The sequence below is a fragment of the Pelodiscus sinensis genome, chromosome 30 (assembly GCF_052426305.1).
Source record: "Pelodiscus sinensis isolate ZL-2025 chromosome 30, ASM5242630v1, whole genome shotgun sequence".
NCBI classification, from domain to species: domain Eukaryota; kingdom Metazoa; phylum Chordata; order Testudines; family Trionychidae; genus Pelodiscus; species Pelodiscus sinensis.
This window is the reverse complement of record NC_143081.1, coordinates 11,245,306-11,261,697: the sequence shown is the minus strand read 5'-3', so window position 1 is coordinate 11,261,697 and position 16,392 is coordinate 11,245,306. Positions and strand designations below refer to the sequence as shown.

The window sequence follows — 16,392 nt, the reverse complement described above, 5'->3', positions numbered from 1 at the left end:
ACCAATCCAGGTATTGAAGTTAGGAAATCAGTAGAATCTGTGCAAAATTTTGTGTTTCTATGATCAGGTGCTAGTAAAAGCTAATTATCAATGGGCCCAATTGGGATTCTGGGGGAACCGGGGGAACCTATTTCGAGATATAACCAATCCAGCTATTCAAGTCAGGAAATCAGTAGTATCCATTCAAAATGTGGTGTTTCTAGCTCTGACCATTTCAGAGATCTTTCTGGACAAACAAACAAACGTATGGAAATATTTATAAGATTATTTGGGCGCATCTTTTGCTTTTGTTTCAATTCGTCAGAGAGAGAAAAAATAGCCCATTTTTTCCCTGTGGAAAATGGGGTGGGGGGGCAGTGAAAAATAACCTCAGTCACCCCCAAAATCAAACATTTATTTCTCTCCACCAAAAAAACCAACAAAACTGTACTTTTAAAACTTGCAGGTTGTGTCTAGACTGTCAAGTTTTTCTGCAAAATCATCTGCTTTTGCGGAAAAAATTGCCAGCTGTCTACACTGGCCGCTTGAATTTCCTCAAAAGCACTGACGATCTCATGTAAGATTGTCAGTGCTTTTGCAGAAATACTATGCTGCTCCCATTCGGGCAAAAGTCTTTTTCTGAAAAACTTTTGCACAAAAGGGCCAGTGTAGACAGCAGAGATTTGTTTTCCACAAAAAAAGCCCCGATTGCAAAAAGTGCTTTTGCGGAAAAGCGTCCTGCCAATCTAGACGCGCTTTTCCAAAAATGCTTTTAACGGAAAAGTTTTCTGTTAAAAGCATTTCCGGAAAATCATGGCAGTGTAGACGTAGCCGCAGAGTATATCTATAAACACACACACACACCATTTTGGTCAGCTCTAATCATTGCTATCAAAAGAAAGTGTGATCCCTACTAATGACCATTTGAGTTAATGGGGACTGAGGGTATTAGGGCTAGAGAGGTGCACATAACAGATAGGGGAGCACAGCCATTAAATAAAATAAAATAAAATAGTTTAACCCTAATTGCAAATGACTTTTTCAGAATGTCTGGCACATTAGAAACATTAGGGAAAAATCATTTTGGGGTGGTGCTATGAGCTTTTTTGTTTATTTCCTGAACTGTTTAATTCTGCACATTTTTAATAAAAACAAAGGAATCATAGAACCATAGAATCCCAGAACTGGAAGGGACCTTGAGAGGTCATCGGGTCCAGTCCCCTGCCCTTACGGCAGCACCAAACACTGTCTAGACCATCCCTGACCGAGGTCTGTCTATTAGATCTATTCCTCCAACATATCGTACATACAGCGGCTTCCCCGATAGTATCAGTTGCCTTTGAAATTAGACATTCCATTTTTTTTCTGTTTCTTTGGGTTTTCGCTCCACAGATCTCTTGCCTCCGTTCATTTCCCATTGGAATTAATTGTTTACCCTGAATTCTCCTTTGGGCTGGTAATAAGACTGTTCCAATAGCTTTGTGGGTCCCCCCCCCTTTTGAAACATAGAATCCTAGAACACTAGGACTGGAAGGGACTTCAAGAGGTCATGGAGTCCAGTCCCCTGCCCTCATGGCAGGACCCAGCACTGTCTAACTCATCCCAGACAGGTGTCTGTCCAACCTGCTCTTAAATATCTTCAGTGATGGAGATTCCACAACCTGCCTAGGCAATTTATTCTGGTGTTTAACCACCCTGACAGGTAGGAACTTTTTCCTAATGTCCAACCTCAACCTCCCTTGGTGCAGTTTAAGTCCATTGCTTCTTGTCCTACCCTCAGAGGCCAAGGAGAACCATTTTTCTCCCTCTTCCTTGTAACACCTTATTAGGTGGTTAAAACCCCCTATTGTGTCCCCGCTCAGTCTTCTCTTTTCTAAACTAAACAAGCCCAATTCTTTCAGTCTTCCCTCATAGCTCATGTTCTCTAGACTTTTAATCATTCTTGTTGCTCTTCTCTGGACCCTCTCCAATTTCTCCACATATTTCTTGAAATGCGGTGCCCGGAACTGGATACAATACTCCAACTGAGGCCTAATCAGTGCAGAGTAGAGCGGAAGAATGACTCCTCGTGTCTTGCTCACAGCACTCCTGTTAATGCGCCCCAGAGTCATGTTTATTTGGGTTTTTTGTCGGTGGTGGGTTTTTTGCAAAAGTGTTACATGGTTGACTCAGATTTGGGGAAATGAATGTCTGGATTAGAGCTCAGACTGATGTCGAAGGTGTGTCCCATCGATTCCCAGCCATCTCGTGGGTGATGCGTGAGACCCACACATGATTCCCCACAGTGGAGTAGAGACTGAATCAGTGAGCAACTGTTTATCCGCACGTGTCCTTCCTCTGGCATTATTGTTGCTGCTGATCTATTTTGTCTAGATCTACTCTATGCCTGAGAGTGCCCATCAAATGAAGAAGTGGGTTTCACCCACCAAAACTCCTTATCCTATATATTTATTTTTGTTAGTCTCTAAGGGTACGTCTACACTAGCCCCCTAGTTCGAACTAGGGAGGCTAATGAGGATAAATCCCTTAGTTCGAATTAACAGTTAAACCTCATGAGGTTTAAACCTAATGAGGTTTAACTGTTAATTCGAACTAAGGGGTTTATCTCAGAATCGTGCTTCTCTGCCGCGTGTAGACGCGGGCAGTTATTTCGGGCTAGGCAATTTCCAAAATGGCGACCGGCCAGGAACATGCTAATCAAGTGAGGGATATTTAAATCCCACACTTCATTAGCAATTTCTGTCACCCTCATTAGCCTCCCTAGTTCAAACTAGGGCGCTAGTGTAAACGTACCCTTAGGTGCCACAGGACCACGCGTTTTTTTTTATATATTTGAGAGAGTTTGTGAGGGAGCGACTCTGTTCATCCATCTGTTTGTTCAAGAACTCCTCCTGAATGGTACAAGGTAGGCCCACTGAATCAGAAGCTTCCTCTTCTCCAAACTTAAAGCACGGTCAGAGTTTGGTTGTATCGGGACAATGGGACACGCCTGGAATCCAACTGTTTTTCAGAACATGGAAAGGGAGGGGGTGCCCACAGGGGGGCAGCACGGGTGTCAGAAATGGGGACCGGGAGAGCTATAACCCCATTGGCACAGCGGGATGGAGGTAAGCTTCCTGCACACTGCTCTGTGAAGCAAGGTCCCTACCACAGGCAGAACCAGGGAGCTGTCCTCTGGCCAGTGCAGCTCCCGATGCATCCAGCCCTGAGACGTCTGCCACCCAGGGAGTGCAGCCTTCACCACAGGGAGCCACCACTCAGGAAGTGCTGCCCTAACCAGCTCCTCCACACCTGCCCCCGCACACCAAGACCCCAGCCCTGAGCCCTTCCTCACCAGCAAATCTTCTCTTCAGCCCCTCCACACATGGCAACCCCCTGCCCTGAGTTCCTCTGTACCCCCAATCCTGAGTTCTGCACCCCCATCCTCAGTCCCCTGCCTGGATCCCTCTTCAACACCCAAAACCTGATTCCAACACCTCACCCCAACCCTGACTCCTTTACCCCATACACCCCAGCCCCGCCTCCCCCACAAATCCTGCCTCCTGCTCCTACACACAACCCCAAGCCCTGACCCCCTCCACACCCCATCCCTCTCTTCTGTACCCCCCTCCCCCACACCCTCATTCCCCTGCCCTTAAGGACCCAAGCAATGCTGGGTAACTGTTCTAGTAATTAAATATGCACGGGGCAAGGACTCTGGGTGTCCCCATCTATGTGTCCTCCACACATACCATATTCTTCCTCTGGCCCAGTGACCAGTAAAGTGGAACAGCTTCCACAGGGGAGACAGTGAAAGCACCATCCCAACACCCCATAGCCTGGCGGTTGGGGAACTTGCGGAGGAAGGAAGCCGTGCTGGAGGTCTGATCATGAGTCTTCTCTATTTCAGTTGGGTGCTCTGTGTAGAAGTGCCTACCCCACTACCTCTGGCTCTCCAGCTTTGTGAATGGAGCCAATATCTGTCCCACAATATTAGCATGTGTATAGTCAGAACTGGTCAAATGAACCATTTAGAAGTGTCCCCAGTTTATTTTATTTTCAATTAGAACAATCAGCCTAAAGTGTGAACTACTTTGGTTGACCCAAATCTGAACTTTTTCAGTTAAAAAAAAAAAAGTTTGGATCATAAAATTCCACCCAGCTCTATTCAGGACTTAAAGACCTGGTATCTCATGGGTCGGTGTGTGTCCTGTATCATTCTCAATAACTGAGCCATAAATGATAAGGCTGAGAGTTTCAAAGGCCTCTCGGTTGAGCTATTTCAAATTTTTCAGATAAAACATTTTCCTATTGAAATAAAATTAGGGATGTCAAATTATTAAAAGATTCATCATGATGAATAATTAGATTAAAATATAATCACAATTAATCAGTGTTACAATCAGACTAATAATACAATGCCATTTGTTTAAATATTTTGGATGTTTTCTACATTTTCAAATATACTGATTTTAATTACAACACAGAGTACAAAGTGCTTAGTACGTTATTATTTTTATTACAAATTTTTGCACTGAAAAGGTAAACCAAATAAATTGCATTTTTCAATTAACCTTATACAAGTAAACAATGTAAAATGTAAAATATAAATGTAAAATATAAAACAATGTACAGGCAGTCCCCGGGTTATGTACAAGATAGGGACTGTAGGTTTGTTCTTAAGTTGAATCTGTATGTAAGTCGGAACTGGCGTCCAGATTCAGCCGCTGCTGAAACTGACCGCCAGTTCTGACTTACATACAGATTCAACTTAAGAACTCCAAGCTTCCCCAAGTCAGCTGCTGCTGAAACTGATCAGCGGCTGATTCCAGGAAGCCTGGGGCAGAGCAACTCTGCCTCGGGCTTCCTGTAGTCAGCGCTGGTCAGTTTCAGCAGCGGCTGACTTGGGGACGCCTGGGGCAGAGCAGCTGGGGTGCTGCTGGGTTGCTCCAGTAGCACCGCTCCTCGGCGCTACTGGACCAACCCAGCAGCACCCCAGCTGCTCTGCCCCAGGCGTCCTGATTCAGCCACTGCTGAAACTGACCAGTAGCGGCTGAATCAGGACCTGGGGCAGAGCAGCTGGGGTGCTGCCGGGTTGGTCCAGTAGTGCCCAGAGCGGCCCTGCAGGACCAATCGGCAGCGCCCCAGCTGCTCTTCCCCAGGGTCCAAAACAAAAGCCTGGTCTGCTGGGGGGGGCACACTAGCTGCGCCCCCCCCCCAGCAGACCAGGGACATGGGGAGCAGAGCCGCAGTGGCAGCGGGGTGCCGCGCCTCTGAGGCTTTGCTCTGGCAAAGTCTCACAGGCGCGGGACCCCGCCGCGACTGCGGCTTCAGTCCCAGTGCCTGTGGTCTGCTGGGGACGGTCCCCAGCAGACCACAGGCACCGGGACTGAAGCCGCAGCAGCGGCGGGTTTCCGTGCTTCTGAGGCTTTGCTCTGGCAAAGCCTCAGAAGCGCGGGAACCTGCCCGGTGCCCTTGGTCTGCTGGAGACGGTCTCCAGCAGACCAGGGGCGCCGGAGCAGCTTAAGAACGGGGCTTTCTCGCCCCGGAGCTCGCAGGTAGCAATCCGCCATCTCGACCTCCGGGGCGAGAAAGCCCCGTTCCTCAGTGCGGATCCGACATAAGTCGGATCCGCGTAAGTTGGGGACTGCCTGTAAATCTTTATAGCCTACAAGTCCACTCAGTCCTATTTCTTGTTCGGTCAATTGCTCAGATGAGTTTGTTTACATTTGCGGGTGATAATGCTTAGCATATCTGGTATATAAATACCTGGCAATGCCAGCTACAAAAGTACCATTGAATGCCTCTTCTCACTTTCAGCTGACATGGTAAATAAGAAGCATATTGTATCATCTTAATGTCCTTTGAAGAAAAAAAAAGGTTCAGTCTGAGTAAAATTTGAGCTGTCAAAATATGTTTAAATAAAATTTGTTTTAGTTAGACACCCACACACAGAGGTTAAAATTGAAAAATGTCCAAACTTCACACAATAAATAGAGAAAATTAAAATTTCATTTTTCCATTTTAATTCAGGATTAAAACAAATGCCAAAACCACAGACTAGAGAAGTTGCAGCAACCAGACCTTCATCCTCAACAGTCTCCAGAGCTCCAGAAATGGAGAACCAAAGCGTTGTGACCACATTCATCATGGTAGGACTCTCCAGTGACACCCAACTGCAGGTCTTACTCTTCGTCCTTTTCCTCTCCATCTACATCATTGCTCTACTTGGCAATTTACTCATCATGGCTGCCGTCCTTTCCAGTTCTAAGCTGCAGAGACCCATGTACTTTTTCCTCTTCCATTTGGCCGTAGTGGACATCATCTGCACCTCCACCATCATCCCCCAAATGCTGGGGAACCTAGTGGTGGTCAGGAAATCTATCTCTTACCCAGGGTGTATGGCCCAGCTCTACTTCTTCACTTGGTGTTTGGGGGTAGAGATGGTGCTCTTCACCGTCATGGCTTACGACCGCTATGTGGCTGTTTGCCATCCTTTGCGCTACAGCATCATGATGAACAAGACCACGTGCATGGGCCTGTCTGCCCTCGTGATGGTCATTGCTGTGGTCAACGCTTTGGTGCACACGGGCCTCGTCCTGCAGCTGACCTTCTGCGGGCCCAACATTATTAACCATTTCTTCTGTGAGATCCCATCTCTGCTGGTTCTCTCCTGCACCTCAGTGCGAATAAATGAGGTCATGTTCTTCACAGCAGACATCTTCCTAGCTATGGGAGACTTCCTGCTGACCAGTGTCTCTTACTGCTTCATTGTCAGGGCCATCTTAAGGATCAAAACAACTGAAGGGAGGAGAAAAGCCTTCTCCACCTGCTCCTCCCACCTCATTGTGGTATCTCTTTATTACTCCGCTGTCATCTACACCTACATTCGCCCGGCCTCCAGTTACTCCTTCAACAAGGACAAGATCATTGCCACCTTGTACAGTCTGGTAACGCCGACTGTCAACCCTATCGTCTACACCCTTCGGAATAAAGATGTCAAGATGGCCATCAAGAAAATGCTTCCACGCCTTGGGAAATAGGTCAGGGTGGGACAAACCTTGGCAGGTTCGGTGGCAAGTCAGGAGTTTCAGTGTTGGCTTCACTATCGAAAAAGGACTCAGAAGAAACTCATGTAGGTTTCAAGCGGGACTTTCTAACTGGTCAAATGCTGATTTCCTAAATGGCTGAAACTTTTGGAACTAATTGAAACTCTGTTTCAGATGAAAGAAAGAAAGAAAGAAAGAAAGAAAGAAAGAAAGAAAGAAAGAAAGAAAGAAAGAAAGAAAGAAAGAAAGAAAGAAAGAAAGAAAGAAAGAAAGAAAGAAAGAAAGAAAGAAAGAAAGAAAGAAAGGGTATGTCTAGACTACACCCCTCTGTCGACAGAGAGATGAAGATTAGGCACGTCAAAATTGCTAATCAATAGGGGATTTAAATATCCCGTGCTTCATTAGCATAAACATGTCTGCCGCTTTTTTGGCATTTTTTGAGGTATACAGCATCTGTCAATAAAGGGTTTATGGTCAACAGATCCACTTCTAGACTGCCGTTTTGTGTCAACAAAACTCCACATGGAAAAAAAAGCGGTGGCCATGTTTATGCTAATGAAGCGCAGGATATTAAAATCCCTGCTTCATTAGCAATTTCGACGTGCCTAATCTTCATCTCTCTGTTGACAGAGAGGTGTAGTCTAGACATAGCCAAAGTTACCAGACTTGTGATATACAAGCTTTGAAATATAACCTATTGTTTCATAGCATTATAGTTTTCATTCTTCATCTCTAAATTTTCCCAGCTGTGAAATAGGGGAAAGAACACCTGTCTACATCTCGGAAGCATTATCATTTCATTTCTCCATCTGAGGACTGTCTCCAGTGGTGATTCCACTGCATGAAGCTGGGCTCCAGAAAAAAGGCACATTTCCATCCTGCAGGACATTTTCGGTTTGCAACTAGGCCATACAGGGATGTTGTGATTGGATGGTTTAAGCAGATGTTTGTTTGAGCATCAAACATATGATGTAGGGGGGTGAAGGCTGGTGGCAGGCTGTACAGTGACTGACACGAACACGGTTCATGATCACCAGCTCAACGAATGCGTATTCTTCTGATTCCCCAGCCAGCTCGCTCCACGCACACAACGATGGTTAGAGAGGAACATTGTGGACACTCCAATATGAGAATGCTCTTTATCCCCTCTAGTGGCTGAATGAAATTTACAAGTCTACTGCTCAGTGCCTGTGACCCATCCTGCAACTCAGCCAAGGGGGGGGAAAGGTTTTTGATCCAGGTTTTGGTCTCTCATCACACAAATGCAGAGGAGAAATGAAGGCTGGAGGTCCCAATGTTGGGAGGGATTATGAGGACATAGAGGATTGCAACTGAACCTGGTCTTTGTTGTTGCTATAGTGATCTACGGATCATTACATGATATAACAATGGAGCGCACGGGTTGGGTGTGTCTTTGCTTACAACAGGACGGGGTTCAGCACAACGCCATGGGTCACATGTCCATCTCTCTCTCCATCGTACATATACAATCCTAAGTACTGCTATCTCTGTCTCTCAGCCCTGGTCTATAGTAAGGAGTTATTTTGAAATAATCCTCCTTAGGTCGAATTTATATGGGGAGAGTCCACACAACCAAGCCCATTATTTCGTATAACGGGATGGTAATTTTGAAATCTGTCCTCCTGCTTTCCTCGCAGAATAATGGTGATTTCAAAATAGTTATTTCAAGATGTTTGGACACTCCGGTGCTGCTATTTTGAAATAACAAGAGTAATTCAAAGTAATTACTCCCCAGTACTTCTTCTGGCTCTAATTTGAGGTAGCGTATCCCCCTTAATGGAGGCTGCCTCAGACTAATTTGGAGGCTCCCCTGTAGTGGGGACATGCTATCTCTGGAGTTGTTACATTGATTTTAGTTATTTCAAAATAGTTTCCTAGTGGGGACATGACCTCATAATCTATAACCTATCTATGTGCTCACCTCACCTGTAGGCTTGGGAAATGCAGTTATCGTATGGGCAGGGAACTAAGGCACAGAGGTCCGGTCTACACTAGACCAGGAAGGTATGCAACTCTAGCTACACAAAATGTGTAGCTGAAGTTGGCTTACTTTAGCCAACCCTTGGTGGAGTCCTCACAGCAGGAGGATGATGGGAGCAAACACTCCTTTTGGCTTCCCTTCTTCCTCACAAAAGGAGGAGCACCAGATGCCGACAGGGGCTGCCCTCAGCATTTGATTTAGCGGGTATCCACTAGACCCACTAAATCAAATGCCAGAAGATTGAACTCTGGAGCATCGAGAGTCCAGTAAATATAGATCTGCTCAGAGTATCTGTACTCCAACCAAGTATCTGTACTCCAACAAAGTTACTTTGGGTGACACCCACTGTTAACACTTCAGGTACAACAATGGAAAAGCCAGAGAGGGCTGATGGACCATCAGTGAGAACAATGGACTGTGAAAAGACTGGGCCTTCCTATGAACCCCCCATTTTACTAATGACTCCTGAATGCGGGTGTAACCCAAAAACCTGCTGGGTGTGTGGTACTCTCTAGCGGCAGCAAGACAACTTATAGAGAGGATAATAATTAGTCTGTTCTACAGCCTTAGCTGAGAGCCAGCAGGATTTTAGCTCAAGCTGTAACGGCTCATGCACTAAGCTCCAGAGTTCCCTGTTCAGTTCCGCCTGTCGGAGTTACACTGTGATGCAGCAGTCAGGTGATCTGGTCCTCTCAAACTGGCCCTCATCTTTGATCTGAGGAAGTGGGTCTGGCCCACGAAAGCTCATCATCTAATAAACCATCTTGTTAGTCTTTAAAGTGCTACATTGTCCTGCATTTTGCTTCTGGCCCTCATCTTGGACTGATGGACTTCTCCTGGCGGGTGGGAATCAAACAAAGGGTTCCTGCCTGATGGACATCCTATCAAAGGCAGAGGAAGGAAACAATCACTCAAGGCCTTCAGTTTGTGTCTCCTCCGGTTCCCCACCCAAAGGGGAAACAAAAGGACTCAGAGCAGAGGAGGGAGAACTGCTGGACCCAGGCTAGAAAGACACCTCTGGATTCTGAAGGACTCTATCTGAAACAATAGCTAGAGGGAGAAACTATTATTTGTTACCAATGTCTGTGTATTTTTTCTTAGTTGCCTGCTTCGCTCTTTTTGGTATTTAATAACTTGTTTCTGGTTTATACTATAACCCGGTTTATATAATTTCTAACTGGGGGAGGAGGACGTTGTGCCAACCTTCCTCCACATTGAGGGAGGAGGCAAATTTCACATACTGTTGGTCATACTCCAAGGGATGTGGGCAGCTGGGGTTCCTTGACCCGAGCCTAACCAGAACAGATCTGAGTGTCTGTAGCCTTCTACCGCTGGGTGTGACCCTGCCTGGGAGCTTGGGAGCTTGGCCAAGCAAGGCCAGGTAAAGGAGGCCCAGGCTGGCAGATACGCTGACTCAATGGTATCTTAGTTGCACCCCAAAGGGGTCCTAAGCCACCATTAACCCCCTTTCCTCCCTGTGCTACTCAGGAGCAGGCCACACACACTGTGTGATGTTGCCCAGAAATAAAATCCCGAGAATCCCAGTGGTGACTTTGATTAGCTGGGAATCCTCTACTCATCCGTCTGCTGCCCCTTTACTCCTCATACAATGTAAAAATGATGGTAGCTCCACGTGGTGGCCCCTGTACTCACTCTGGAATGTGGGGCCCCTCAAGGAATAACCCATTCTAATAATGACCCATGGCATGGGTCGCACTCAGAAATGCCAGGGACCAATAACATATGCACTGATGTTGGGTGAACACATCTTCACTCAACAACTGAAGGAAACAGTGTAAGAGATTGTGATTAATTGTCACTACTCATTTAAAAGCAGAGTGGGAAATTAAATAAAATCAATAACAAATAAAAATAAAATAACAGCCAATAACAAATGCAGGTGACAGCCAATGGCTTTTGAACTCTGCCATAGATTCTCATGACTATGCAGCACTTTAGAACAGATGAGGGAGGTGAGGTTAGTGTCTATAAGATAATGGTATTAGAGGTGATAATTGGGGAAGCTATATCTAATATTATCTCATAGGCACTAACCTCCCCTACTCATCCCCCCTCTGTTCTAAAATCTGATTTGTCTATTTTATATGTATTCACTTTTTTGATTGTATCCCTTTGGTATATATGGTTGTGCCAATTTTCTTCCACTATTTGATCTGAGGAAGTGGTCTAGCCCACGAAAGCTCATCACCTAATAAACCATCTTGTTAGTCTTTAAAGTGCTGCATAGTCCTGCCTTTTGTTTCAGCAAGACCAGACTAACATGGCTACATCTCTATTACTATAGATTCTCATGGTATTCACCTGGCCACCCTGTCCCCCACCCTGGCCTGTGCACCCCTCTGGATTGCAGTGTTCCAGACACTGGATTCAAGATCTAAGGGGGGGACTGACACAGCACTGGGCAGGTTCTGGGTATCAGTCCAGCCAAGGCAACCAGCTGCACAGTCTTCCAAGGTTGGAACTGCCCCCCGAATGTCCCCACAGCTGGGTCCTGGCTCTAGGGGAAGATCTCTCAGCCTCTTCTCAGACACAGTCTCTGCATATGCACTTGGAGAGGGACTCTGGCAGGTACTAGAGCAGGTATTTGTGAGTGTGGTGAGAGATGTGTGTATACTGGGAGGGATTTTTGGAGGATTGTAGAGGGGATATTTGGGGATGTGCAGAGGGGGTGTTTTCTATTAAATGTATCTGGGGAGGATGGAGGGGATATTTTAGAGTCAGGGAGGGGTGTGTACTCGGAGCAGTATCCTGGTATTTAGGGGAGCGAGGAGATGTGAGTGTGTGTATTGGGGCTGGAGGGACTACTTGGGGATGGGGAGGGGTGTGTGTACTGTGAGGTGTATCTGAGGGTTGCAAGAGTGGGGGAGGGGGATTTGGGAGGTGATGGAGTGGGTTTATATAGACAATGCTAGAAGGGGTCCTTGGAGTGGGGGATGGGATGTCTGTGCCGGGTGGGATACCTGGAGATGCTGGAGAGGTGTTTGGGGGTGGGGTGGGGGGGTCAGTGTGCACTGGGAGTGGTATCTGGGGGCTGTTGGAAGGGCATTGGCTTTGGAGAGGGATATGTGCATACTGGGAGGGGTAAACGGGGGAGGAGGAGGGGATGTTTCCCAATGCACTGCCATCCCAAAGTCAGAACCCCTACACCCCCCAGCTCTTTAGAGTGGGAGATAAAACTGGGGAGTTCTCAGCGCCTGTTTTCTTTGGCTCCAGAACAGAAATTAGAACTCAGGAGTCCTGCTCCCAGCTTCCCCTGCAACCCTCCTTCCAGAGCCAGTTCGAACCCAGAAACCCTGGATGCCACCTGCCTCCTCCACTAGTCAACTAACCTTCACCCTTTGCAGACCCAGAGCGTGTACCTGGAAATCCTGACTCTCAACCCACTAGACTCCCCACTCAGGACTGGAAATATCACCCGAGAGTCCCGAAGGAGCTCTGATGTACAATAGCAGAGCTGCGAGCAGATGACTGTGTTCTTCAAAAGCCACAGGGGTGGACACACTGGTAGCTCTAATGTCAGCGCCAGACAGACTGGGTGGAAGTATAGCACAGAAGAGGATAACCAGACATGGGCATACATGATTTATTGGGGAAAAGTCGGCACAGCTTTTGTAAAGGGAAATCTTGCCCCAGAAATCTATACAAATTCTTTGAGGGTATGTCTACACTACCCTCCTAGTTCGAACTAGGAGGGTAATGTACGCATACCGCACTTGCTAATGAAGCCCGGGATTTGAATTTCCCGGGCTTCATTAGCATAAGCGGGGAGCCGCCATTTTTAAATCCCCGCTGCTTCGAACCCCGTGTAGCGCGGCTACACGGGGCTCGAACTAGGTAGTTCAGACTAGGGTGCCTATTCCGAACTACCGGTACTCCTCGTTTCACGAGGAGTAACGGTAGTTCGGAATAGGACCCTAGTCCGAACTACCTAGTTCGAGCCCCGTGTAGCCGCGCTACACGGGGTTCGAAGCAGCGGGGATTTAAAAATGGCGGCTCCCCGCTTATGCTAATGAAGCCCGGGAAATTCAAATCCCGGGCTTCATTAGCAAGTGCGGTATGCATACATTACCCCGCTAGTTCGAACTAGCGGGGTAGTGTAGACATACCCTGAGAGTGTCAACAAGGGTACATCTAGACTACAGGCTTTTGTCAACAGAAGTTTTGTCAACAAATACTGTTGACAAAGCTTCTGTCAACAAAGAGCGTTTAGACTACAACCAGTTCTGTCGACAAAGCAAGCCACTTTGTCAACATGAGAGTGTAGACACAAAGGACAGTGTAGATGCAATAAGACCTTCTGTCCACAGAACTGTCGACAAAAGGCGTTATTCCTCGTAGAATGAGGTTTACAGCCATTGACAAAACTGCTGAGTTCTGTCAACGTTATGTCGACAGAACATGGCGGCAATGTAGACACAAGTCTAGTTTTGTCGACAAAACCCTGTAGTCTAGACACATCCCAACAGTCTGAACAAGGCTGATTCTGTGGATACAATCTACTACAGAGTTCACAAGCCCTAGACAAGGACCCCAAAGGGGAAACACTTGCCCGGTGCTCTGCTAGATAGTTTTCTTCTTCCAGCTTTTGAGAGGTGGTCGGACCCAGTGGGTTAGAGAAGGGAGACATAAGTTGCCAGCACAACTGGGATCTACTTCTAGCTCTTGGAGGGAAGTGAAGTCTAGTGGGTCAAAGCAGGGGCCAGGGAGGATGAGAAGGCAGAATTTCTGGGTGGTGCCCATTGCCCTAGGAAGGAGTAAGAAAGTGGGATCCAGGGAGTTAGCACACGGTGTGAGAGTCTGGACTCCTGAGTCAAAGCTTAAGGCCAAAGGGGACCAAGTCAGATCATCTGGCCTGACCTGTAAGACACAGGCCACCAACCTGACCCATTCACTGAAAGAAGACCAAAGTGGGACCACGACCCCCATAGGGGCAGGGAAATAATTATATGAAATTGATCCAGATAATCCTGACAAGTGAGATATTTATAATGCGGGGAGTGGGGTGGCAACTTCTCCCAAGTCATGGCCAATCAGACCAGCATGGTGGGTGGAATTAGTTCCTTACCCCATGCATGGCGACCAGCTGGGCCTGAGGCTTGGTCTACACTAGAGCGGAAAGTCGACTTAAGATACGCAATCACATAGCTGGAGTTGACATATCTTAAATTGCCATCCACACAGCAAGAAGTTGATGGCTTCCCTTACTACTCCTGAGGAGCAGGATTTCACTAGACCCGCTAAACCGAATCCCCGAAGATGGAGCGCAGCGGTGTTGATATTCTGCGTAATGTAGACGTGACTTGAGAGTGTAAGTAGGAACCAGCCAGCCAAAGATCTGAGCCAGAGTGCGGGGTGTCACCTCAGAGCCCTGGCCCACCTCATCACATGTCCCATCTCCAGCAGTGATCGCTTCTGATTTTGCAGAGGAAAAACTCAACAATCCAAGCAACCTCTTCTACAGAACAAAAATAGATCATATTTCTCCCCTAAACCTAATTGTTTTCCCCAATAACAGCATTTGGGGGGGTGGTTCCAGAGAGTTAGAGACCTTCTCATTTCTAGCATTGCTACGGAAGAGGGATAAGGTCTTGTGAGCTGGATGCAGGGCAATTGGTTCTATTCAGGCTGTAGGAGAAGAGTGTGGCCCATTCCATACAAACATGATATTGCCGCGATTTGGGTCCCAGCTCTCACTCCCAAGACATCGTTAGGTTGCTCCTAATTGACGACAGAGAAAAGGAGAATGGGAAGTTGTCCCCTGGATCAGATCTCTAGGGAACAATAATGAAACTCAGCTGCACAATACGGGTGGAGATCGGACTCAGCCTTTGTGTGCACACATTGGGTTTTATTATCCTATCCTCTGCAAACACGGACATGGAGCAGTGCTCATGGCCTCCAGCAGGGGCTCATGAGCCCATGCAACTTTGGCCCCTCAACTCCACCGTGGCCGAAGCATCAGTAAATGATCATATCACAGATCACGCAAAATGCCGTGTGTGCTCCCCCTGCAGCCAGAACCACCTGGAGCAGTAGGGCCCAAACCCATGGCCCCTTCTTCCCCATCAGTCCCAACCTATGGGGGTCCCTTCAGAGCCTACTATGGCCCCCCCAGCAGGGTCCTCCTCAGAGCCCCTTTCATCTCTTTGTTCCTCAGGCTGTAGATCAGCGGGTTGAGCAGCGGGGTCCCCACTGCATAGAACAGCGTCACCACCTTCCCGCTGGTCCCAGAGGCTGTCGGGATGGAGTAATTGACCATGACGGAGCCAAAGAACAGGCTCACGATGGCCAGGTGGGAGGTGCAGGTGGAAAAGGCCTTGTGCCGCCCAGCCCCTGCAGGCAGCCTTAGTACTGCTGTGATGATGAGCCCGTAGGAGGCCAGGATGAAGGAGACAGTGCTGAAGATCATAAGGGAGCTTGCAGTGGAGCAGATCTGACCAGCCCAGTGAGCTGGGGAGCAGGAGGCAGCCAGCAATGGGGCCGGGTCACAGACAAAATGGTCCAGGGTGTAGGGGCTGCAGAAGGAGAGCCGGGAGATGAGGACAATGGGCGCTATGAACCACAGGAAGCCAAAGAACCAGCAGGAGGCGACCAAGGTCCAGCAGAGCTGGGGGGACATGAGGACGGGGTAGCGCAGAGGCTGGCAGATGGCCAGGTACCGGTCCAGAGCCATGGCTGCGAGTAAGAAACACTCGGTGGTTCCCAGGGAGAAGAAGAAGTAGAACTGCAGGAAGCAGGCGTGGAAGGAGATGGGGAGACCAGGGGACAGCAGGTCGCAGAGCATTTGTGGTGCAGTGGATGTGACGTAGCAGATCTCCAGCCAGGAGAAGTTCCCCAGCAGGATGTACATGGGCAGACGCTGGAGGCGGGGGTCCCGCAGCACGGCCCACATGATGCAGAAGTTCCCCACCATTGTGGCAGCATACGCCAAGGAGAGCAGAGCAAAGAGGAGCTCCCGGCTCTGCCGGCCCAGGGAGGGGAAACCCAGCAGCAGGAACTGGGTCACTGTGGCGGTGCTGTTGGCCGGATGCATCAAAGGACCCTGGAGGTGATAGAAATGAGACAGAGACAGTCACCGGACGTCAAAATCTCTGACCCACCCCCACCCCCACCCCCACCGCCCTGTATCACATCTCACACTCACGCTGGGTTTCTTTCCCTTTAGGAAACGTTTAGGCTATTCGACCAGCTGCTCTTCCTGGGCAATGCTCACTTGCTCTTCCTTCCATGGTGGGGTCAGCTTCTCTGGGCCCGGCCAGGATCCCAAACCCCATCGGAGCCACTCAGCATCATGGGGGGTTCTCAGAGAAACTGCATCACAGTCCCTCCCTGGACATCAAGGCTGAAATTAAATGGCCTAGG

The 16,392-nt window shown here is 48.1% G+C and overlaps 2 protein-coding genes across 2 annotated transcripts; one reads left to right on the top strand and one right to left on the bottom strand.

The window, feature by feature from the left end:
• Nucleotides 1–6,069: 6,069 nt before the first annotated feature.
• Nucleotides 6,070–7,057, top strand: LOC149521225 (olfactory receptor 13G1-like). Its single transcript, XM_089774456.1, has one exon. The coding sequence runs from the start codon at nucleotides 6,075–6,077 to the stop codon at nucleotides 6,999–7,001; it is 927 nt and encodes a 308-aa protein (XP_089630582.1). The 5' UTR covers nucleotides 6,070–6,074; the 3' UTR covers nucleotides 7,002–7,057.
• Nucleotides 7,058–15,130: 8,073 nt separating this feature from the next.
• Nucleotides 15,131–16,063, bottom strand: LOC142821276 (olfactory receptor 11G2-like). Its single transcript, XM_075912119.2, has one exon. The coding sequence runs from the start codon at nucleotides 16,061–16,063 to the stop codon at nucleotides 15,131–15,133; it is 933 nt and encodes a 310-aa protein (XP_075768234.2).
• Between the last annotated feature and the right edge of the window lie 329 nt (nucleotides 16,064–16,392).

Excerpts from the sequence above, each read along its gene's own strand:
- LOC142821276 (XM_075912119.2), bottom strand. The coding sequence starts at position 16,063 with ATGCATCCGGCCAACAGCACCGCCACAGTGACCCAGTTCCTGCTGCTG.
- LOC149521225 (XM_089774456.1), top strand. The coding sequence starts at position 6,075 with ATGGAGAACCAAAGCGTTGTGACCACATTCATCATGGTAGGACTCTCC.